Below are 26,988 nucleotides of genomic sequence, written 5' to 3'. Positions count from 1 at the left end.
CAGAGTGGAAGAATGCTTTATAAATTATGTCTTTGTATCTTAAAACAAGGGCTAAAAAATATTGTATTGCCCTTTCCGATCGACCTAAAATCTGAAAAAAATAGGGTGACCTTTTTTTGTTGTTGTCATATCTGAATTTTCATTTAGTTGGTATAAAATTTGCAAATTGACTTTTCTGTTTGCAATTTGTAGCGCACAATTCTGATATATTAAAAACCAAACCCGACAAACCGTATAAATCATTGCTTACCATTGAATTCATATGGTGAATTTGCATTTCTTAATATTGAATGTGGAAAAACAATTTTTTTTAAAGGAATTACCAACCTACCAACCCTGACTTTGGAGATTCAAGGGCAATAGAAACCTTTTTTATTTAGGCCCCATTTGTGATATTTTTGGATTCTTTGTGAGAGCTTGTCAGGGAAGGAGATATTCCAAAGACTGGGTATATAATATATATGTGACACGATCTGGTCCATGGAGGCCAAATTGAGATAAAGTATCATAAAACTTCATAAGTATGTCAGACCTTTGGTGTTTTCAGTATATGATAGCCTAATGCTTGTATAAGGTAATAACTTAATTTTCAAATTTGCCTCCTTTGGCCTCCATGGACCAGATCGTGTCACATATAAGCTATGAGAAGGATGCTTGAGTTCACATAACCAAAGAGATTACGCCCAAGACTTAGAATTACCCTGCCTGTAACACTGTGATAAATCCACTATATTGGTTTCTTACATACAGAGATCATAAAGTGTACATCAGGCATTATAATCAACAAAAGCCTGATATCCAACAATAATTTGCATCTAAGCTTGAGCATTACAAAGATTTGCCGCGTAGCACCTAGCATGCGTCATCATCACAAAGCCTTACATGCAGAATGCAAACAAGTACACACTTTTTTGCCTTCACTGAGCAACACACAAACATAGCAGAGTAGGTACTCTCTGGGCCTAATCTCGTTGGTAGTAACACATTTTCAAATCTCAGGAAACCTACAGAGGGGTGCTAATTAGTTCATCAGGTTTATAATTTGGTTCATCTCAAGTTCACTAGTGACGTACATGCGTATTTCGCTCACCGCAGTATGAAATCGCGCGCGTAAAGTTACATGCCCTGAGCATACAGGGGCAGTTTGTCGGCACGCTTGCGGCGCAACCACGAAAGAGCATTGACGTCACTACCGAACTTGAGGTGAACCAAATTATAGGTAGGCAAAATTAGAGCTGATAATGCATCCAGGTTCCCATGATGTCTGGATGCTAAAAACTTTGTATTACCAATCCATTATATACAGAAGAAATTATTAAATAGATAAATCAATCATCAAATTAACAAATCTGAATCACTAATGAGATAAATTAATGATGTGTAATTTGACAGGAAAAACTAAAGTTATTAGATCCGTGGTGTGTATCACAGAGGGCAAAGATAGCATTTAGTTCTGCAGGGAAACTGTCATTATTTGAATGTATCATCATCAGTCAATGCATTTTAAAGGCGCGCGAGTGTGATTGCGCGCATAGAGCCCACCTTAAATCACTTTACCGAGTGCGATTTATAGCGCACCTTGTCACCTCAAGGAGTTTCCAAAGCAAGTTGCAGCGGTTCCCGAAAGTGATTTGCATAAAATAAATCGACATCACGGCCTTTACAAAGGTGACGACCCAAACAATATCTTTTCTACTCGCTGATTGGTCGTTTCCAAGCAGTGCACTTACTGTAAAAATGTTGCTTTATGCCATAAAAGTTTGTCCAACTTCGCCAAAGTGCAGAATTCAGCAGCATTGCAAGCACATGGTGGAGTGGAAAAGTCATACTTTACTCAATAAAAACTGACATTTCATTTGAAATGAGTTCAAGTTTAGGCCAAATATCATTATATTTATCGAATTACTGTAATATTTTGGCTATAAAACATAATTCAAGGTCAAATTTTTGTCACTTTTTCTTCGACTCACGCCGGCAGTCTTGTTTATATTCGTGACAATCTAAACTGACCTAATCTGAACAACATTTGGATTTTTTTTTTTTTTTTTTTGCATTTTTGTATTTTCGGGCGTTTTTTAAAGCTTTTTGTGCCATTTTTCGGGGGAAATCTTGCTTTTCTCGCTTTTCAAAATTTAGGATCTCGTTTTTTACTTCAAAAAATTGCGTTTTTTGCCGGCCTAATTTTTTGTTGGACATGGTATATTTTTTCTGACTTTGCTGGAAGCTTATTTCAAGTGGTCATGGTGGATTTTACTGTGGAGGATCCAGTTTTTCAACGGAGACGGACAATATGCACGAGGTGTTTCTTACCAAATTTTACAAAAATTTCACCGATCCACGCATTACGATTCGTCAGTTCTGTGCACGTGATGTCATGCAGTGGGTGCGTGCGTGGGGCAGTGCTAGGAAATTTGCATAATTTTAACTTGGTAAGAAGTTTGATTGCCCACCTATACATTGTAGTCCCACATTCAACACCAATGCTTCTTATCTGAATATCAAGTGCAATAATTCAAATAGCCCACCTAAACTTCTTACCGAGTGCAAATGATAGCACACCTAAAATCCTTACCGAGTGCAATTAACAGCACACATGTAGCTCGCCTGACTATTTCCAGGAGTGCGATTTGTAGCACACCTGCTTTTTTCAAAATTCATTGACTGCATCATTATTCATTACATTTACTGATTTAATTATTTTGTAAAATTAAAAAAATTAAGAACAATGATTAATTCTGTTGTAAACATGGGATGGATGTAGACAAATTGGGTTGATTGTATTCAGAAACAATGAAATAATCTGTAACAAAATGATATTTGTACTTAGTAGGACAGAAACAAGGCAGGGCTGCAACATCTGGGCGATCGAGAGCCATTACTGGCCCAGTGGTACTATGAACACTTGGTGTGTGAAGTGTGTATCCTCACGCAGCCAATGAGCTAATCAGTGACCATCTTAAAATGGCTCAAAATACTCTTTTTGATTAGGTCAGGTATTTTTGAATACATTCTGCAAAAAGTACATAGTCCTGGTGTGCAGTTTTTGCTTTTGACCAGGGGTGCAGCAAGCAGGTGGTCAGGGTGGACAAAGTGTAGGGCCCTCCAAGGGTTCAGGGCCCCAGAGCAAAAGCGTATATGCTTAGGATTATATGGGTTAGGGACAGGACTGATAAAGGAGATGTTAAAAGGGCCCCTCACTGCTCCTTGTCCACAGCTCTTGCTACCCCTGCTCTTGACAAACATTTGTCATCGATCATGGGGCTATTTTGTGAAAGTTGGGGTGATCACCTTTAACCCCATTATATTTTGAACCATGTATCTTATATGAAAATTCAATGGTTTGACCAAGTTGAATGTACATGCTTATTACCAGCAGATTTGAAATAGCAGGGCTTACTTGCTTACCTTAGACATAAATTCCAGTACTATATAGATGGGGTTACCTATAGCTACACCAATAAGTTCTACCAGATTAGGATGCCTTAATTGTCTGGAAAAAATAATGCAAATAATAACCGTTAATTTTCAATATGAAAAGAGATCATTTACAAGACACATGAATATCAGAGCTTCTACAGATAGAGTTAAATAGGCACTTCATGATACACAGCCTCAAAATAAGTTATGATTTTACATTGGAAACCTAAAAATCTGTCACAACACTCGCTCCAATTCGCATGTTTTTCTTACCATACTGCACGTACCTGTTCAAATGAAACTAAGATTTATAATAGTGTTGCCTTAATGTTCCTCTTTCACATAGAAAGAGGACTATGCTTAATTAGGCCTTAATTAGAAGTGTTCAATTTTTTTCAAACAATTTTATTCTGAGATTGCAGACTACAGAATGTTTGTATGCATAGCCTTTCTGGTTGATTCGGTTGTTTGACAATGACATCATCCAATATGTATTTTCTGTCTGTCAACAGATAGAAATTACAGCACAGTGGCCAATTTTATGTCCAAATCAACTGCAATTTGTGGAATAGAAGATGATAGATTGTGGGATAGGCTAGATAGAATCATGAAATGCGTCTTTAACAGAAAGCACTTCGGTGTCATTTACAGTTCAAAGAAAATTACTATTCGCCCATGCACTGATCTGACATCTTGCTATCAAAACAAGGTTCTCCCTGCAAATGCATGCGCAAAAAGTGTGTTTTTGTTTCTTCCGCTTTGTGCTAGGCTTTTGCCAAAGTGCATGTGCAAAGCATGCGTTTAACAGGCGTACGCACACACTTTGCAGGTAGAACCTCGTTTTGAGATGACCGTTCAAAGGGTCAATAACATGACTTTGATATGTTAAGACTATACTTATATTATAGCACTATTCCTAGTCAGTTATTATTATTATAAACACAAATATGCGCAGGTTGCCATCAGCTATTTTTGTATCATGATGAATTCTGTATTTGTTATTTAAAAGTATGTAATAAAATATTTTTATAGGGCTGACTTCCTTGTTTTTGCACCACATCACTGAATAAATTAATTTAGCAGATGACATGAGATACTAGAGCAATCATGCCTGTTGAAAAGGCAGCAGTTGCAGTTGTCAAATTTAGAAAAATTATATTAAATGAAAATGTGTGTTTGGGTGCATATTTGTTGTCAATGAAATATTAAAAAGGTTAATAAATTGTACAAAATATTGCACTTGTACTGAGATGTTGATGTGTCTAATGCACTCCCCCCTGCGGGGTTCATGCATTAGGCGCATCAACATCTCAGTATGTGTGCATCATTTTGTACAATTTCACTCCCAACAAGTGATACACATTTATTAACCTATAATCGACAGGTTGTAACTCAAAGAACATTTTAGCCTGACCAAGTCACCATACCATACAATTTTTCATCTTTCTACATAGATGTCAGATTTTAAAGAAATGTATTGCTGAAAACTGTATTTGAATAGCTGCCATTTTACACAGTTATGCATGGGGGAATGTTTGTAGTGAGTATGGATCCACAATCAAGAGCAATTATTTGTCATCTGCATCACATACTGTCGTATCTCAAAAGGCTGCCTTGTGTAATTTTTTTGATATAATAATTTTGAGGTATTATCACAATATTAAAATCTCATGTCCATTCATAAAACCAAGAAGCATGCTCAAATATAAAATATTGTTGAAGACAGAGATAAAAGACTAGTTTGCGTCTGACGTCATCCTTGATTGGTTAATAGCGCGTCAAAGGAAGGTTGATTTATCTAGTACCGATCGGAGAAAAGGAATAGCACAAAATGGCGAAAAATTACGTACTTTTACAAGGCAAAAACCAACTTTTCTAGGCATTGTTGACATGGTGTCTTCACAAAAGAACGTTTCCTACTATAAAGACCTAACTTTTGAGATGGTTTGTATGTTTGAAGGTGCAAAATTAACAATAAGGCGCTCGGTTTTATCGCCGCATTCAGCAACTCATATCATAACGACACTTGTAAATAAACCATGGTCGAGTTTGATTGACAGATGACGTCAGACGCAAACTAGTCTTTTTATCTCTGTCTTCCAGTATAACAATATGAAATACAACAACGATAATAAAAGTCATACAAGGCAGCCTATTGAGATATGACACTATACAATGCAGACAACAAATTAGTTTACACATCGATCATATTGTTGATGAAGACTGTGCATCAACAGGGTGGAGAATTTCAACTATGTTAATTTGTGGTGTGAACCAAAGTTCAAAACATCCATATCATACCAAAAGTGACAGTTGCATTTTGAATTAAAGAAACAAACTTTAAAGTGGATAGCAAACCATTTGGATTACCACTCATAAATGTAAGATAGTAAAAATTTTAATTGCGTGATGCAGAAATTAATCCAAGTCACGACAAAGCAATATGGTATAGATTTACCTTAGCGATCCACAGGAGCAATTTTGAGTCACTACTCTTTGGGTCTAATCTCTTTGGCAATACACGTAACCATAGGCGTAGATCCCGGGGCTGGGGGATAAATTCCCCCCCCCCCAATATTTTGCCGGGGGATGGTCCATACACTCATCTCCCCAATGTTGACACCTGTATGTGGGTTTCTGACCAAATTGACCTCATATTAGGCCATTTTAGCCCAAAAAGTGCCAAATTTTGCGCGTTTCATGCATATTTATTCTGCTTTTGAGCCATATTTGACCAGTTTTGCTTCATAGGGTAACATTTTTCATGCGCACATTTGAACCATAAACTTATTTTGTCATCAAAAGGTGCTGGATTCACATTACTTCAAGAAAAATTTTCCAACCCCATCCCCCCATTGTCAACAAGAAATCTACGCCACTACACGTAACTCACAAACATTTCAATGACATTGGACTCATTTACCTTCATCATGTCGTATATAGCCTACTGTTTTTACTTAAAATATAATCTTGAACCTACAAAACTTTTTAGAATTAAAGACTTACGTCATAATTGATGCTTCATCTAAGAAAGACCTTGCTGCTTTTTCTGTATCAGTGATCATTTTGATTGCTACTTTTCTCCCATGATAACTGGCTTCCATTACAGCTGTAATAAACCAATGCGGAATGGATTTAGGATATAGACATTTATGTTTAACAATTCACAGCAACATATCTATGTTTCATCACATTTCAAATATGAAACTAAATAACAAGCTACAATAGAATATAGTGAGTAATGCTGTGCCATGTGTGTATTTTGCAGTGGCAGCTCAAATCGCACTAAGATAATCATGCGGGACATACAGTAAGCCAAATAATTAAGGTACCAGTTACGTTCACCCCCTGTATATCCTAAACAAAGGCAGATATGTCATATAATTTGAACCAAAAGCCAATAGCTGTATCTTTTAGCTTGAATTTAAGACCTCATTTGTTGAAATTGTTCAAGAAATAAAGACAATGACGATCCAAAAACCCACAGAAGATGCAAATGTAAAAGTTGCAGTTTGCCACATTGCACCCCCTATTGATTTGTACACAAAGCATTTGCGAATAAGAGAACTAGCTGGCGCCGTGCTTTCATTGATTAGCACGAAAAACTAGCGTTCACTGATTAGAACACAAAAGTGCTTTCATTAGGTTTTGCATCACTGTGTCTTTAATTCTCACAAATAAGGTCTTAAATCAGAGCTAAAGAGTACAGGCATCGACTGCTTGTTTTAATTTTGACATACTTGTCTTTATTTAGGATATACAGGGGTGAACACAACTGGTACCTTAATTATTTTGCTTACTGTATACTAGTACACACGCTTTGATGGCACTCTCAATTTGACAGGAAGGTAAATAACAAGTGAAATTCTTTACATCTATGTGGACAGCTCCATTCTTGTTGCCCACGCACTTGCAAAGATCTCAAGGGGTATTTACCTGCCTGCAATTTGAGACATGACACAGTTTTCACTAGTTGCAGAGGGAAAAGGTCTTATTTTCTGCAAACTTAAAATCACCAACTGAAGCCATACCTGTCCCGTTTAAAAAAGCCTAGAGGTGGTACTACACCCCTTGATAAATTTTTTGACTTTTTTTGCATTTTTCTCAAAAATTATAACATACTGTTAACAAAAGTTATGTATATTATAGGGGCAAGGAATCCAGTTACTACACTCGAATTTCAGTGACTCAAGACAAGCGGTATGTTATTTATGATAAGAAAAGAGGTACCGCTAGAATGTACCTCATTTCTTAATATATATTGAACCACTTGTCTTGAATCACTGAAATTTCGGTGAAGCCCCCTATAATATACGTAACTTTTGTTACCAGTGTGTAGTTATTTTTTGAGAAAAATACAAAATTAGTCACAAAATTTATCAGGGGGTGAAGTACCACCTTAAGAATGGGAAGGCATGCCCTCTCTGCATATATCACTTTCCAAGACTACCATTATCTTACACAATGTGATGATTTCTTGATGCTCTCAATTCTCAAAATGTGTTTTAAGGCAAACTTGATATCAAACACTTGTTCATGTGATTTTACCCGTCTTGCTGGTCTGCATATCACATATGGCGATTCATGGGTTATACAGGAATTTTTTTCGTCATCTGTTGTTCATCAATATGAGGAAATCAAAATAATATTTAATACTTACAGCCAAAATTTCCTTTTCCTATCTCTGTACCCAGATCTATATCATTTCTATTTATGGACCATCCAGCTGAAAACAAACAGAATATAATAAAAACATGTTATTATCACCAATGACGTGTATAAAATTGCCATCATCTAAAATTGTAACCATAATAATAGTTGCACATCTGTGAAAATGCGTACAATATCATCTTTGTTACATAAAAGAAGATAATTTGATAATCTTCTGTAAATAGTCACAAATGTTACCCATTTTCATTGTTCATTCATATGCATATTTGGGGCTCTTATTTCCAATAATTGGCCAAATATTAACATTTAACTTTTATTGCCAGTTAGAACTAACTAGAGGATTAAAATTGAGCTATGCTTCATTGAACAGAACAGGATAATATCTTTTTGCTGTATTTTTCTATAATCACGAGAAGCTCAATTCCTTGCAATGCATTGTGGGAAGACAATGATTTTCTGAAGGGTTCCAACCTCTTGATATCATGGCTTATGTATTGCTGACATGTACTCCCAGAAGGCATCCCTGATATCATTATCATCTCATATAACACCATGATACATGCAACACTTTGCAATTGGTCTAGTCATTGTAACATTCTACTGATATGCAATAAACCATTTAACTTTGACATTGCATTTAGCCAGGAGGAAGGGGAAGAGGAAGAGGAGAAGGATGAGAGGCCAGGAGGAGGATGACAGCAATGGTGATGATGATGATGATGATGATGATAAGTAAATTTATGTAAATTTTAGTATAGTGAGAAGGAGGAGGAGGGGAGATGGGAGGTAGAAGAAGAGGAGGGTGGTGAGGACAAGGAGGAGGATGAGAGGCAAGGAGGAGGATGACAGCAATGGTGATAATGATGATGATAAGTAAATGTAAATTTTAGTATAGTGAGAAGGAGGAAGAGGGGAGATGGGAGGTGGAAGAAGAGGAGGGGGATGAGGACAAGGAGGAGGATGAGAGGCAAGGAGGAGGATGACAGCAATGGTGATGATGATGATGATAAGTAAATTTATGTAAATTTTAGTATAGTGAGAAGGAGGAAGAGGGGAGATGGGAAGTAGAAGAAGAGGAGGGGGATGAGGACAAGGAGGAGGAGGAGAGGCAAGGAGGAGGATGACAGCAATGGTGATGATGATGATGATGATGATAAGTAAATGTAAATTTTAGTATAGTGAGAAGGAGGAAGAGGGGAGATGGGAGGTAGAAGAAGAGGAGGGGGATGAGGACAAGGAGGAGGATGAGAGGCAAGGAGGAGGATGACAGCAATGGTGATGATGATGATGATGATGATAAGTAAATGTAAATTTTAGTATAGTGAGAAGGAGGAAGAGGGGAGATGGGAGGTAGAAGAAGAGGAGGGGGTGAGGACAAGGAGGAGGATGAGAAGCAAGGAGGAGGATGACAGCAATAGTGATGATGATGATGATAAGTAAATGTAAATTTTAGTATAGTGAGAAGGAGGAAGAGGGGAGATGGGAAGTAGAAGAAGAGGAGGGGGATGAGGACAAGGAGGAGGATGAGAGGCAAGGAGGAGGATGACAGCAATGGTGATGATGATGATGATAAGTAAATGTAAATTTTAGTATAGTGAGAAGGAGGAAGAGGGAGATGGGAGGTAGAAGAAGAGGAGGGGATGAGGACAAGGAGGAGGATGAGAAGCAAGGAGGAGGATGACAGCAATAGTGATGATGATGATGATAAGTAAATGTAAATTTTAGTATAGTGAGAAGGAGGAAGAGGGGAGATGGGAAGTAGAAGAAGAGGAGGGGGATGAGGACAAGGAGGAGGATGAGAAGCAAGGAGGAGGATGACAGTAATGGTGATGATGATGATGATGATACAAGTAAATATATGTAAATTTTGGTATAGTGATAAGGAGGAAGAGGGGAGATGGGAGGTGGAAGAAGAGGAGGGGGATGAGGAGAAAAGGACAGCCAATAGCAATAACGATGATAGTCATGAGAGCAATTGCGATAATTCATCAGATTATCAGGCTTTCTCTGAATTTTGACAATTATGAAATATGAATTTGGTACGTTGAGGAACTGCTTATAATGATAAATGATTTGGCAACATTCACAACCTGTTAAAGGGTGGGGTATGACGTTTGGACAGTATTTATTGTGGGACATTAGAGCACATCAGACATATCGAATTGCATTGTGAATACAAAGAATGTCCTTCTGAAATCAAATAATTTTGATTTTTGAAATTGCATAATGTAATACATTTTATGGCAAATGATTAAAATTTATATTTTGATATTTAACAGTACTCAAGTAAACTTTATAAATCTGATGATTTATACTTAAAGTGTATGTAGGTGAAATGAAAAGCCGACGATCAATTGAAAATTTTGACCTTTCGTATTGAAGATATGGATTTTTTTTCCCAAAACACCAACAAAAATTAGGTCTTTTTGGGAAAAAATTCCATATCTTCAATATGAAAGGTCAAAATTTTCAATTGATTGTCGGCTTTTCCTCCCAGCTACATACACTTTAAGAATATATCATTAGATTTATAAAATTACTGTTATTATATCAAAATGTGAAAAATATCAACTTTTAATAATTTGTCATAAAATTTGTATTATATCGTGAATTTAAAAAAAATGATAATTATTTGATATCAGAAAGACATTCTTCATATTCAGAATGCAATTCGATATGTCTGATGTGCTCTCATGTCCCACAAAAATACTGTCGAAACGCTCAAAACACTCATTCCAGATGTTATGAGTATAACATAATATGATTCCTTGATTTACATGCAACTTAAAATAAGTGAAAAATATTCTAATTTATGCACAATATAAACCTTTGATTTAGATAAAACAAATCCCAGTAAGTGCCACCACAATATCTGTGGTGCCACTAGCCCACTACTACATTGTATTCTTAGAAAAAGATCAAAGCTGCTCTCCACATGAACATAATAGGTTGCAAATCCTCTGGCTATTTTTCTTCAAACTTAGTTTTGTTGTTACAGGATATTTTTATTACAAAATTCATACATTTGAATGAAAGTAACTTGGGAGAATATACACAAGGCACAGCAAGTCACAAATGAGGACAGGGAACAGAGCCCCTAAGGTACTCAAGTATAGTTTGGGTAGCCATGTGCTGCTGAGAATTTGAAAGTGGACCCATCCATATACCAATTTTTCAAGAAATTTGAACCCATCGCAATACCAAAAGTCAAATTATTCAGCCAAATTTAATGCAAACTGGAAAACTGCCCAATTTTTCGGCCAAATTTCAAAATGGAGCTATTTTTCATACAAAAAATGACCTATGTATTACCAAAATTGCACCTCTAAATTGTGCCCTGTAAACTGAAGTTTTCTGAACCTGCTATAATTTTAAAATGTAAAATCGTAATACTTTTTACTGTAATGCTATTGAATACTTTATAAGAGCACTGAGCAAAGTTCTTTAATTTGAATAAAATAAACTTTATGGATATTCTATGGTACATGAAGCTGTCTCTTTGAAAAATCAGGTATTTGCAAATTCTAGACTAAAACTGGTTTTCTCTACGGCTCCTACATGTAGCATTCAACATTTGCATACAAATGCTGACTGTAACACACAGTTCATGATCATGGCTAAATGACTGGGCATTCTCTGACATGTCAATGCCCAGGTCTTTTACATCACTTTGTACTGGCTATCGTGTAACCAACTGTACATACACATTAGTGACAAAACATGAGAGAGGTGCATTTACTGTGAATTAAAGAGACTGTTAGTGATTCCTGCAAAGGAGTACAAATATTGAATTTTTTTAGGAATGGCTTAAAAGTGAAGGATTAGTCATTAAAATTGTCTTGAAGGTTTTTTGCCCTTTTCCCCATAAGAAAAATATTGGCCAAAAGGAAGAAAGCAGCAGTGTTGATAAATAAAAGCCTCCATTGGTTGTGTGTAGCTAAAAGTGTCCATATGGCCAGGACAAACTCCTCCAACATTGACCAAAATGTGACCATTTACCTTTATTGTGTCATACAGAGGCGTAGCTTACAGGTTGTGGTGCCCGGGGCCAAGGAAACATAATGCCCCCATTCTTGAAACAAAAATTTGCACAAATACCACTAAGTTATATTGGTATAAAGTTCAGTGAATTTCAGTATTGTGCAGAAATGCATGTGGAGCGCGCAAAATCTTTGACTTTTATCACTTGGAAGGGGTACAGAATTGATGCTGAATTGGTCAATTCGGCTCCGCTTTACAGGGCACATGCCCCCCCCCCCTTGCAGGGTATAATTCAGCAAATTTAGTGCAAATCATGATTTAGCAAATTTAGTGCCCGGGCTTCTCAATTATACTTGCTTGTGGGCCACCACTTGGCTTGCTATGTTTACTATAGATTGCAGAGCGGTTCAAGGGCCAACTACAATTGGCTGGCAGGTCGCCTATTGAGAACCCCTGATGTAGTGTCTTCATATTATGCTACTTCACTTGTTCAGGGTGCTGATAAATAAAGAGGAAAGAAATGCTGTAATACTAATTTACAATCAAATCTTGTATTTCTATACCCAATCTTACTATATAAATCCAATCGTTATCCGTAACCCCAATCATACAACCATAGTGTAGGGATTCTTTATTCCATAGTCTTTTCTTAGGTCAAGTAAAGAAACACATTACAGTTTGTCCACTTTGAAGTACTAAGTAAAGTTTACCTTACTTCGTACTTCAAAGTGGACAAACTGTAGTTGCTTGTCCCACCCTCCTTCCTTTTTTAGGGATTCTGAAATTTAGGATTGGCCTATACACTGCGCTATATAATTTGGCACATATAAATCAAAATTATTGTCAGTTTTTGACTCAAAGCGCAAACTAACGACTATCACATCTGTTAAAAATATATATTCAAGTGCAAGGAACCACATCTGGTTTCTTTATACGAAATCATTTACGGGAGATATTCACCATTTTCAAACCCGGTATCCAAAGATTTATCGTCTGAATATCAATCGTGCATAGCACATCCACGTGTATCGATCCCGTGTATTCATTTCAGTGTCTCTTGCTATATAGTGTAATTATTAACCGGGCGATGTCGGTGTGTGCGGTTATCATATTACAAATAAGACCCTTTAAATTGTATACACATTTTTTTATTCACTTCTTCCTCCTTTCTAAAATAACCTACAAATCAATTACATAGGCCTATATTTAAACAACCTATCATGGTTCATAAATGTAACACTTTGTAAAGGGTTATATTTTACCTCACTTATTTCCCTATTTCCTCCATTGAGCTATTCCATTTAAAATCCACACCCCCTGTGGATGATTTACCTAAAGACTTTCACAGAGGGAGTATGGGTTTCAAATAGAATAGACAATTGGGTAACTTCCATCTGTAATACTCACCACCACACCATTGTGGAAGATACGGAGAAACTCATATACAGGGGGAGTATGAGTTTCAAAATACAAACCTTGGCATATTCTATTTCAAAAACATACTCCTTCTGGAAAAGATGTTTCTTATATCTTCCACAGGTGTATGTCAAATTTCAAATGGAAGAGCGGACCCATTTTACACAGCGATTACTATAGGCACCTGTATCAAAGCCCTAGCAGCTGCCAGACTCAACTTGTGTTGAATCATGCTGATGACAGGTAACTTTGTCTAAATTCAACACCTCAAGAACCACTAAAACCATTATTATAAGCGAAGACAGAATTGAAAAGACTAGTAGGCATCTGACTCAAGTCTGTGGTCAAAACGAACATCACTTCAAATGAAACCACCCGGATCACTGTCCTTCTTTTTCTAGGGTCTGTGGTCTGACGTCATCTGTCAATCAAACTCAGGTATGATTTGTTTACGAGTGTCGTGATGATATATTACTACATGTGATGCTATCGAGCAAATTGAGTCATTTGGTGAACAAAATCAGAAGTTTATTATGCCATGCCATTTTCAGAGTTTTATTTATTTGGATGAAAACTCCATCACAATTAGATTTACAGTTCTATACACAGCTATACACAGATTTCCTTTATGTGTATGTCCTCATTTCTCTAAACCTGCACACCACAGTGTAGACACTAACAATATAGGCCTGCATGTGCAGACAGCACAGATATGTATGTACTTAGCCTGTTTAAAAATTGGTCACATATGATGTAAAATTTATCAAAACGGAAACTATATTACAGAACAGAGGCAGTGTCTATTTTAGGATTTATAGGGTCAATATTATGAAGACTATAAATAACAAACCAGGCTATTCATGACTATAACGAAAGCTGTTAATGCCTGGGTTAGTGCAGGAAATTGGTGGATATATTTTAAACCAATACCACAAGCTCAATGTGAGGTTTTAATCAACATAAATATATATTGGCTGTAACTTGCAAGATTTGGAAAAAATGGCAAAAGGAGGCATCTTGAATTCAGAATATGTCCCAGAGTGATGCTTTAAGAGTAGATTTTGATATGGGACAAAGCATACTCATCAATATTCTTTTTTGTTGTTGTTGATTATAGACTATTGTTTTTATCCATAGTCAATTAATCATAGAAGAAGAATCGTTGTCTGCAAGAATGACATAATTCTTAGCAACATTTTGCTCTTGAACACATAACTTCCCCACATTTTGTAACTTTTTACCACATACTATTACTAATTTGCATATTTGGAACTTAATTTTTGATGGTTTTTAATACAATGGCTTGAAAGCATTTCTCATATTTCAAAAAATACACAATAATTAGGCCTATGTATCCTCTCAAAGGCTCTTTAAAACTCAAATTTTGCTTTAACCACAAACAAAATTTAGCTAAATTGAAATTTTTCCCTACCGAATTCCAGCGTCATAGGGTCATTGGAATGGTTAAAATTCATGTCCCCCATATGGAAATGATTGATGTAATGTACAATGTATAAACATTGATTTTACTAATGTTGGTTCATACATCCATAGCTTAGTACATACACACATTATACAGAGTAACAATTGCAGAATGGAAGTACTTTGTCACTCCAAGCTAATGTACCTACAATGTATGACACATCATGCCTTGAGCAACTTTTTGAAGTACAATATTTCAAAGTTAGACAATAAAAGAACATTTCTGAGACCAAGCTGTGGCAGTCGCCTGGTAGAACATGGGAGATACCATTATTATTAAGTGGAACAATGATGTGGAATGCTGAGTATCGCCATGTTCTATCAGGCAAAACATACATGGCTGGGTCGCAAAACAATACTTTATATTATCATCCACTTTGATGGCAATTTTTACCAAGTTCAATACAAGTCACTATAATGCGGCCCAAACACGATCAAAATATTGATCAATATTGGGGACCCTAGATGCAGGAGTGGATACAAAATCTACCACTGTGCGTGTTCAATGGTAGATTTTGTATCCACTCTTGTAACTAGGGACTTTGATATTGATCAATAAGATTGAACATGTATGAGCCACATAACATGCATAGAATTCGCAAACCCATCAATTGAGTCCTTCATGCACGAACACAAAATAAAGTGCAGCTCCGACACGTGGTATCTCTGTGTGTATTCCATGTTACACTCAATCCAAACAATACATGCAACTATGCCAACCCTGTACATAGCGACCAAATCGGTCACAAATGCGACCAAATTTTTACCAATGCGATCATGTTAGCACAGGGTTGAACTACGCAGGTCAAAACGCAACTAGCTGTACTCTACTGGCTGCTCATAGGACACAGGCAAGAATGAATGAAATTGAAGGAAAACAACAACTTTTTAAGAATTAATTTTACAAACTGGCAGCATTCTGATTGTTAAATCACAATATTTGAAAATATGCCTAGTATTGATACAATGTACAGCATCTTCTATATCATGGGATGGGAGGCATCTCAGAATTGTACATCCTTTAGCAGATGAGCAGGGCGGGGTGCAGTGTACATGGTTGGAACTGACAGTGCAGGGGAAGTGATGCTCATGACAAATGACACAATTGATGCATAGGGCATTTAGGCAAGTTTTGCCACATCTTTTCACGCATAGAAAGCACAAGACAACGGTAGATAGTTATCATCTAGCCCAATAATTTTCAGTTGTGATATCAACATCTCATGAACTATGAACTCACAGCTTTACTCAAGAAGCAGGATGATTTTCACAGTGTTGGAAGCAGCCAAATTTGGGAGGAATAACTAGAATATGGCAACTCTATAATGAGGAGTTTATAATAATGGGTCTCATGTATACCACACTATCATCATCTCTATTCACAAAAGCAGCCCAATTTTGAAGAAAATGTGAGAATGTGGCAATCCTGAGTTTTAGATTGCTCCAGGAGGATGCTTGACTAATGGATCTTGTGTAACACCACACTACCCACCTCCATTCTCAATGTTGTTAACAATAGTGTCAATTACCATTACCCATATCACAGCTACATGTAGCATACATGACATGTCTAATTATTCATCGCATTTCATGTCCATTGGGGTCATTCCTAAGACGATGTAAAAAAAAGAGGAAAAACAAGGCATGTGCATGTGTGTCATGGCCTGGTAAAATATAGCATCAGCCCCAAGCCCAACCAGGCATGTAACCGATCTGGTCATTCTGAGGGGCAGATAAGCAGTCAGTCATTGGGCTATTCCAAATAAAACCCACACTCCCACTGTGGAAGATGTTATAAATATTGTCCATAGTGCGAGTATGAATTTCAAATGGAATGAAAATATTAGGCAATTTCATTTGAATTTTATATACCCTCTGAGAAAATTCAAGCTGAATCTTCCACAGAGGGAAGCTGAGTTTTAAACAGAGTTGGTCAATGCGCTTACCGTATTGTTTGTAATAAACGCTCCCCCTCTAATAAACGCCCCCCTCTAATTTTTGTGTGAAAAATTGACAAAAATGCAAACATTTTCATGCTATATCGTGTGAGTAAGCTTAAAAACTTGCATCAGTCATGTCAATTTTGTCAGTGACGATCGCAAATTGCATGGACAAAACCTATTATGACTCGCACTTCCATCCATCCCATTGCCTAAATATGGTAGAATTTCACCAGATTCTTGCTTGATGATGCACTTACGGGTGTAATTTTGATGTATTTACCACGAAAATGATATTTTCCATGGGCGTTGCCATAATACTAGTACCCGTATAGCCATAAATCCCTCTTTCTACAGGAGCACCATCGGGAAATTTAACCCGATTTTAAAGTTTTCTTCCCTGACAATTCACCTTCAATAAACGCCCCCCCCTTTTGGAAAAATGCAACGCCCCCGGGGCGTTTATTACAAACAATACGGTATTCATACTTCCATGGACTGTACACCAATCTTTCACATGGGGAGTGTGGGCTTTAAATGGATTAGCCATTTACATTCAATTTCAGTCTTTCCATCACAATTTCACCTGAAAATATTTTTCTCATGGAAGTTGATATGATTGCAATAATAGGAAATGTGTGTTCACACTCTGACAATACTGTGCAATATGACCACATCCAGATGGTCACTTATAATTATGTATGAGTATAGCTAGCTGACATCATAGAAATGTGCTTTTCCTGACTGCACATCCACGCTGCACTATTGCAGGTTTTGCACTAACATCAACTGATTACTTGGGTATTAATCCCTGCATCTAACTAAGTAAGCCGAAGATTAACTGCTAACACCGTCCAGCTTGCTGTAAATCCCCAGGTCATTTCCAATACCTGGACTACGGCTCTGGTTACATCATCACACCTTAAGGAGGCACACAGGATCACTAATTAGCAATTATTATTCACCTCATAACTCGAAAACTATTTATGTAAAGTATATAAAAGTATACATTTTCTGAACGGAAATGAGCTCATAAATCCATTTAAAATGTCAGTTTTGGGTCAAAAAGTACAATTTTCGAGAAAATCACAAAAAACGGCTTTTTTTGACCAAAAATTTTTGGTCCGCCATTAAAAAAATTATTTGAAAATCAAAAACTGTAAAACATGAATTTTATTAATTTAGACAAATAAATCTAGAAAGTGTTTTTTATTTTTTGAAATTTTGCCTAGTTTTTAAAATATAGGCAAAAAATCAGTAAAAACGCATGTGACCCGTGTTCAAATTTTTGAATCATGGGTGATAAAAAAAGTTCTAGGCTCTAATTAAAAAAAACGAAAAAACACTATCTAGATTTTGGCCATATCTAAACGTTTGACTTAAAAACTTACCTCAGTGATGCTTCATTTAGACGCTATGGCGGACCAAAAATGGTTAAAAGTGGTCAAAAGTGAACTTGCCGAAAATCGCGATTTAGAAAAATACAGCGGATTTTAGGTCCATTTTGAAGATTATTCCATAAATATATAATCCGGTGACTTGTGACGTTTGGTCAAGTTAGAAAATTAGAAGGGGCGTCCAACTGCAGCAGATTTGCATATTTTTGGTGATTTAGAAGGTAAAATATACAATAAGACAAAATTATCCATGCACATTCGGCAGATGTTTTATCCACATGGTGTAGCCATTTTATTTACTGCAGTCTTGTTTCCATGGTGCAGCAAAGCTTCCGGCAAGGTCGCGTCGTCGGCGTCGGCGTTTGAGGAGCGACAGAGGGTATGCATGGACAGACAGACAGGTTACTGTGAATAAGTTGCACAGTGCATGGTCGTGTTGCCCATGAACGAAACCATGATTATTTAGCACAATTTTGTCCTGTTCCGTATAAAAAAAGATCATGCTCTGTATTAAAATGTGCGGACATCAGAATATTAAAATTAGCATAGAATAACTGACAAGCAATTATTTTAGCAGATAATCAGAAAGTTTTATGAAATGAAGAATAAATTGAGACATAAATCATGATAATTGCGATTTCTGTTTTGTACTAATTTTCATAATTTTGCTTTAAAAATGCAATGTTTTTAATTTATCGGTTTTGGAGATTTTTTTCTTTTTTCTTTTTTTCTTTTTTTTTTTTTTTTTTTTTTTTTTTTTGGTGTTGACAAATATTGCATTTTTATGTTCATTGTCCTTTTCTGAACCGCAAACATGATGTTGTTACTACTCGTTGCTTTTTTTTTTTTTTTTGTGCTTGAGAGGCACCACAGCTGCCCGTCCGCGCCAAAGATAGGCATTTTAACGCCCGTTATAGCTAGGCCTACACCACAGGAATACCAAGTAAAATTTTAAAAGATTCTGATGTGTCGCACTACTCAATATTCCGTTTTTGTTATTGTAATTGTTTGTTGTTATCATATTTTATTTTTAACTTTTTACGGAATATCAAACACGTACAAAAGTCATAGGCCTATTATAGGCCTAAAGCCACAATAAAGTTGTAAAATATTTTGTACCGCATAAAAAGTGAATAAAATACAACAACAACAAAAGTGTGTCTGTTGTTGTTTTCAATCAAATAAACGTGTAAAAAGTGGGGTTAAAGTTGTAAAACGGACAAAAAGTAGGCATATATATATGTTAAGCGGGCAAAACACGGAGAGGTCACAAGAAAACTGAAAACACGGAAATTTATATAGCCTAACAAAACCGAATTTCAAAAGTAGAAAACGGAACACTTATGACTTTAAATTAGATTGTGGTTTATGCAGTAGGCCTACCGTATATAGACACCATTCTATAAAGAGCGTTTTAAAACACTGCATGAAAACATTCACGAAAAATGCTTTAAAGCAGTTTACCTTTTAAGGCCGTGTAAAATTAATATTTTGGTTCTCGCCCCTCCTCCTCAATTTCTGGGATTTGTCAGATTTTTTTTTTTTTTTAGATTTTTCAATTTTTTAGACTTTGGAATGATTTATGAAATCTTCATACATATAAATAAGTTTATTAGAGAACAAAAATAAATTACAAGTCTTTTTGTGATAATCTAGGGGGTTTATACATAAGAATTTAACATTTAAAAAAAAAAGAAAGAAAGGGCCTCATCGTTTCCTCGAGCACTGTTGGAGAAGACCGAAAACTACTGACAATGCTAATTTTACATTGAAAAAAAAAAAAAAAAAAAAAAAACACCTCCCTCCCTCATCAATTCATGAAAATCCTCTGGACGAGAACCAAAACATTAATTTTATACGGCCTAAAGTAGGCCTATGCAGAAAACATTATAAACGTGAAAGTTGAAAGCCAGACAAACATTGCAAATAAAAAGGCATTCGGCCAAAACATGCATAAAAAGTGTTGTAAAACCAAAAGCTTTTATCGCAATCATGGTATATGGTAGACCTAATAGGCCTACTAATGGAAATGTAGTTAAAATGGGTTATGAAAAAAGCACGCAATTTGCGTTTTCGATTATATTTCTCGTTTGAAATTATTATTTAGCATTAAAACAGTCATGAAAATGCTTTCTTAAAACATTCATGAAAATGCTTTAAAACTCGTGCTCGCTATGCCGATTTCAAATATCGACATTTTTGACAAAGAGTTGTAGGCCTATGCCTAGATGGTCGATATGATGTATTGAAATGTCAACGTTTTTGACATTGCGTTAATGGTCAATCAGGAGTAGAGAACGTTTGAAACGAATCTTAAATTCGTGTTTTAATAACACTTTGAAACATTATTCAGGGCCTTAGGTATCCTAATATAGGCCTACCGGTAGTAACTACTTGCCTATTTTTTATGGTCTTCAAAATTAAAAGCGAGACTGAAGCGACCGCAGAGTCTATCGTATCTACCAGATTGCGTCATCATTACAGGGCTAAATCTTACGGGTAACTACTTCTTACAGATAAATTTCATCTTTTCAAGTTCAGAATGAAACTTGAAAAACAAAACAAAAACAAACAAAAAATTCACTATTGTGTTCATATAAAAAAAACTATAATTTATACCACTATATCAGCACTTTTTTGGCGAAATTTATCGAGTAGGCCTACTGATTTTGGGACGGGGACGGTGGTTGTCTGTCGGCGCGAAGTTTCGCAATGCAATGGTGCAAGCTTTACCTACCTTGGAAGAGATCAATACGATAAAATACGGTAGTGATCGCGATTGGCGACTCAGCGCCTCAATCAGTAATCACCTCGCCCATCCAGTTTACCATGTGTGCGTGTCTTTTGCTTGCTATGCGCCGCAATGCTGGCGTTACGAGAACGCGATTTATTGCATGAAAACAATGATTTATTTGCTTTTGCATTTTGACGAATTTTTAATGAAAAGGGTCTTTAAAATAGCTTTTCTTATGGTTCAAATTTTAAGATTTCTTTAAAATCTATTAATGACAAGATAAAATACGGTTTGAAGATGACATTAGTGATGAAAACTCAATTTTGGCCATGTAACACTTCAGTGATCCTGTGTGCATCCTTAACAATCTCTTAGTCATACTGCCATTTAGGACATAATACTCTACAGTCATTGCTGCTCATTCCTTGGTTTTACAGGATAACATTTTGGAATTAAATTGGGTGTTAATATTATTTCAGTCTTGCTATATACAATTATGACAGCTCATGTGGCCAGTATACCAATATTTTACTAGACCATAATTAATGCATCCGTGAACACATGTACAAGTCTTCATTTTACTCTCACGGGAGAGCGAGTTGGCGCAGCGGTAGTTCCCTCGCCTTGCACCACTGAGGTCCCGGGTTCAAGCCCCGGCCGTGCCCATGGACTGTACACCAATGTATGTACATTTGGTTTATCCAGATTCCATGCTCGCTTTCACAGGTTTTCTCCGGGATCTCCGGTTTCCTCCTGCTTTCAAAAAATCGGTGATTAGTTATCAAAAACTTCCTTCACCCAATGGAATTTGGGGAGCTGCACAGATAATGGGTGTATGTTACAATTTAAGTGCGGATAGGTCTGCACCAAGTTCAGCTGCAACTGGCCTAGATGATGCGATCTGATTGTGAAGATTCACCATGGCAGCGAAATTACAGCGCTTTGAATCCTTCAAGACCTAGCTGGAAAAAGGCGCTATATAAATCCGAAATTTAGTTATTTATTTATTATTTCTCGTAATATCATCAAACATTCCAGGGTCCCCCCATATCTTTTTATGTCAAGATGACTGGTACAAATGTAATATCATTTCATTCTATAAATGGAACCATTGATGATTTATCATGCATACATCACAAACCCAGCCCTTATGACTTAATATTCCTGTTTGCTGCATTGCCCAATGATTTCCTGGGTATACGCAATGTCGATGAAAGAATCACGGCCAAAATGTGCGCAAAACTGGCGTCAACTGGTAAGTCAGTAGATATGAAAGCTTGAGACGGTGGCATTGAATCAACCCCAGGAGAGACGGGTCTTCTTATAACTGTGTTTAGTGATAACAAGTGTGTACTTTGGGAGAACTGAAATTGTAATTTCATTGACTTTTTTTTCTTAAGGCTTTAATTTGCAGGAAGTGATTCATAACGTAATACAATCTCATTTTACAGAAGTCATTTCAAGTTAATTTCAGCACATTACTTGTACAATGAGTTTTATTTATCTTAGCCGTGCATGCATGTGTATCATACTACTAGCATCTACTCCCAATTCCAGAAAAAAAAAGTAATTTTTTGGACTTACAAAATATCTTGTTTTGCCAAAATGAAACAATAGCTAAATCCTAATTGTTTAGTTAGTTTTAACTGGCTATAAAAGTCAAATTTTAATATTTTTGCAATTTGAGGAATAATGGGCCACAAACATGCAATAATGATTTTTTTCTTACAAAATAGTCACCAAATTCTAAGACTTGGCACAAGTCTAAGCATTCTGCAACTTGAGTATAATTTTTATGCTAAGAGTTTGCACATATTTTTCACATTTTATGTTATTTTTGATAATTGATTATGAAAAAGATTAGAAAAAATGTATTTTCCAAAATTTAGAATGCGTAACTTGAAATTGGTTTGTGTACAAGTCTTTGGGCTTGATTGTCAAAACTCCTAAAAATGCATGTTTTTGGCCCTTATTTCCAAAAACTGACCAAATATTAAAATTTGACTTTCATTGCCTAATAGAACTAAAAGAATTATTACTGTATTTTTCTGGAATTGCAAAGATTTATGCTAATGCAGCATTATATTTATTATTAATCCAATGTTCCCAGACCTAAACACAATAAATAAACAAGGAAACTTTTGAAAAGAAAAATACAATGAAAACATACTAGGGAATGTAAATCTGCCAATGTTTAATTGCTATTGTTATTGAGTGTTTCCTAGTTGGGTCTGACTGGCTTTTTGACTTTTCTGCCTGACAGCACACAGTACACAATAATGGACACAACATATATACAGGAGCCAGTGATTGGTATAAAATGGGGTAGACAAACTATAATAACATTTAACAAAATATATGATCCCTAACAGTGTTTTGCCTTTCTCTTTGTATTAATATTCTGAATATTCTGTTTTTTATTGTTTGTTGTAATTTGTCCCAATAAAAATATGCAAAGATGATACATGTATGAGCATTTTCTAAGCCACTAATTATTTGCCTACCAATCCAGCATGAATATTTGAGATATGTTCCACATATAGTACTCCTGGAGCATAGCTTGTATTAATGACAGTGTTGCTAACCTCTATATGATATATTCATGGTATCTATTCATAGAGCGTAATACGTTTAAGGAATCTCAATCTTGCTAACCAGTACAGCCTCTCTTTGCGTATATCTAGTTATTAATATAAGAATTTACAAACTTGTACACTTTAGTTACTTTGTTTGTTTTCTGTTGCTACAACATAAAGTCAGTTTTGGCAACCAAATAGGATTATAAAGAAACAAATATCCCTTTTTTTTTGCAATTAAAATACTGAAAAGCAAATTAAATCTAATGGTTTATATTTACAAAAGGTGACTAATACTAGTATTGGAGTGAAATGGGTATTACTATTAGGTCCTATGAGTGGTACCCGGGGTTTGAGTTGCTTTGAAAAATTTGTATTAGCAAAATCATTATTTAGGCGATGTTCTTTTCATATTAGCATATGTGGTGTGATCAAGCAAAATCACTCTGAAGTCAGTCATATTCAATTTTCACTTTCTTATTGGATTGTAATAAGCATTTGCAAAGCTACATTTTGCAGAAAACTCCATTGAAATAATTATTGGATTATGACATAATTATGAAATAATATTAGTAATAACTATGTCATAATTATGACATTATGTCCACCCATATAACGCCACATTAAATTGCCAAAATAGCCAGTGAGGTTTACCTTATTATATTGTAATGGACAAAACCTCTTCATGGCAATTATTACAGATATTATTTCAGCATTTGGGGTAAAGAATAACAAAGTTTTGAAGTAATATGTTTGATTTTAAGACAAATGCTTTTCCCCCCATAATGCCCTGTGATGCTTCATTATCAAAAAGGTGTCGATCAGAGGCCATTTGAAGGTATTTCCTTTTCTACCTCAACTTCCCTTTTCTACAAAGTGAATAAAAATACTGTTTCTTGCTGGGCAAAACAAAACTTTACAGGAACATTTGTGATGCCTGTAGACGATTCTTGGATTTGGCATATTTCAGCATAATATTGACACTATCATTTTCTGTAGCAGAGGGGTTATTACACAGGTTTATAGTATAAGAGAGAATGTGGTACAGTGGTAGGTCCTATCTAATTTGACTATAACCCATATTTTAGTTCAGGATTATATTTTAGTCCTTCTACAGGAATAAATGGCAAAACATAATAATCAAAACTCTTCGTACTCTAGTTAAGCCTGCTACAAATACACAAGTATTTATCGTGTAAACCACATTGTTGGCTCTAAAAGCGTTTCTTGTCTTTTGGGGTAAAATTCTTGCAAGAAAAATAAATAATTTATATGATTTTAAAAATACCAAACAAATTGAATGAAAATTTTATATCCATAAAGAGCTGAGGTTTTGTGTGTGTGTTCACTTTCTGTTCTATTTAAGATTTAGAAATGCATGCAATGTATGTAATTTTGCAGTGTTTTTTTTTGGGGGGGGGGTGAGGTGCATTTTTTTTTTGCCTCCAAAATTATGTATTTCTAGCAGGGCTAGCTCTAGTAAATAGAAGATGTAGTACCTTTTGTGAAAGCTTCTGTGGTTCTTTGGTCAGGTTTTGTCCTGGATACTGGTCTCATCAAGCGTGACACCAAGCCATCTGCATCTTCCTCATAATGCTGCCGACAGAAGGGTGAACAAAAGGTCAGAAAAAGAACAACCATGACAGTTAATTATCATCATAATATAAATCACTTTCATGTCTCAATGTTAATTAATGTGATTTCTTTATTAATTCCAAATACATATAAAGCAACTATCATCATTTTTAATATACAAAAGTAATATAGGCAATTCTATAACATGTACATGTTATGACTGAAAACTATAAAGACAAACCAAATTAAAACCTGTTATTATTTATTGGCAAGGGTTGTCTACAGTATATTCTCAGTGGATGTCTTTAATTTAATGGTACTAGACAGCGATAACTCCTGTCACTTGTGATGAAAAAAAGCTCACCCTATCAAGTAAATTGAGGATAATGTTGCCAAAGCTTTTTTTCAGCAGTTACAGGCAGATTTTATCATGCACATCCTTACGTTTTTTCATTATTTTAGACATGAACACAAAGTGTTATAAAGTGTGATCTTGCCTATTTCACGCAACATACCTTTATTTTTAAGACCAATTATAGAAAGACATTATTACAATGAAGAAATCTCAATACAACCTCTTCTTTAATACATCATCCCTAATTTAGATCCCAGGCTTTAACATACAAATTACTTACGTACCTAGCATGATGATCGGTTTTGTTACTGAATGGGCTATTCCAGTTGAAATCCATACACCCCCTATGGAAGACATGACTATAATCTCCCACAGAGGGGGTGTAGATTTGAAACAGGGTTACCTGACTGGGTAACTCCATTTGAAATCAACACCCCCTGTGTGGGAGATTATAGTCATGTCTTCCATAGGGGGTGTATGGATTTCAACTGGAATAGCCCATAATTACAAAGACATGAGACTGCACTTTCCAAAAATGGTTAAATAAAACTGACACACATACAGGCCTAGAAAATAAGAAATGTCAGGAGCATGGTCCAAAAAAAAAAATTTGGTGTTTGTAAGAGATTTTAGGTCAGAAAATATATGGAGGGAACCCTGTCTATCCTCTTGAATGGAATTTGAATTGAGAAACAAATCTTGGAACTCACAAATACTATTGCCACAAATCAAAAAATAATAATATGATATACATATGGATGTCTCTAAAACCAGCTCAGTATCATCTGACACTCTCTGAGATGAAAAACTAGCTCAGCTGAAACAGTCGCTTCACTCGCTATTCAAGGGGTGTCACCATGCAAACAGGGCTAATTATAGGATGACACAATCTCCTAACTTGCTGAGCAAATCAGGCATACCTACCCTAACAAGTTCTGGTAGAGTTGTAAAAAACACCTCCTCATCGATGGTCAACCGTCTTTGATGCTTTTCATATATGATGCGGTAGTGCTCCACTTTTTCAAAAATACAAACACACAGTGTGTAATCACCAGGGTAGTGTGTGCTTTCTCGCACTAGGAACAGCCCAGTCTTGCGAGGGTTTAGAAGTTGTTCTGCATCTTCTCTTGTGATTTTGCCGTGGAACCATCTGTGGGAGTGAACAAAATGGAAATGGACATGATTAGTAAATAATTGCATGGCACTTTTAAGATTTATAACCTTTGAATTCATCAACATAAGTACTCACACTGCTAGTTGGAGTTTGTAATCGGCTATTACACTTAATCCATACACCCCTTATGGAAGACATCGTGACCTTAATCTTCCACACAGGAATGATCTATATATGTGCATATTGATACGGTACCTCATTTGTCCAACTTTGTTTGATATTAACAACAGTGTTTTTAGAGAAAAATACCCAAATTTAAAAGTCGCAGGT

The 26,988-nt window shown here is 35.9% G+C and overlaps 1 protein-coding gene across 2 annotated transcripts in view; it reads right to left on the bottom strand.

Moving 5' to 3' along the window:
* Positions 1–26,988, bottom strand: part of LOC140158887 (tyrosine-protein kinase CSK-like) — a 58,434-nt gene that overhangs the window by 12,885 nt on the left and 18,561 nt on the right. For both annotated transcript variants that reach the window (XR_011859832.1, XM_072182154.1), the window contains exons 3-7: positions 26,469–26,694; positions 25,114–25,210; positions 8,078–8,143; positions 6,424–6,526; positions 3,406–3,490 (exon numbers count right to left, since the gene is read on the bottom strand). Coding sequence is in view for 1 of the 2 variants with exons in the window: in XM_072182154.1 (XP_072038255.1) it covers positions 3,406–3,490; positions 6,424–6,526; positions 8,078–8,143; positions 25,114–25,210; positions 26,469–26,694 (577 nt within the window). In the remaining variant the exon portion in view is untranslated. The remainder of the gene's footprint in view (positions 1–3,405; positions 3,491–6,423; positions 6,527–8,077; positions 8,144–25,113; positions 25,211–26,468; positions 26,695–26,988) is intronic.

The sequence above is a fragment of the Amphiura filiformis genome, chromosome 8 (genome assembly GCF_039555335.1).
Source record: "Amphiura filiformis chromosome 8, Afil_fr2py, whole genome shotgun sequence".
NCBI lineage: Eukaryota > Metazoa > Echinodermata > Ophiuroidea > Amphilepidida > Amphiuridae > Amphiura > Amphiura filiformis.
This window is presented reverse-complemented; position numbering and strand designations above follow the sequence as displayed.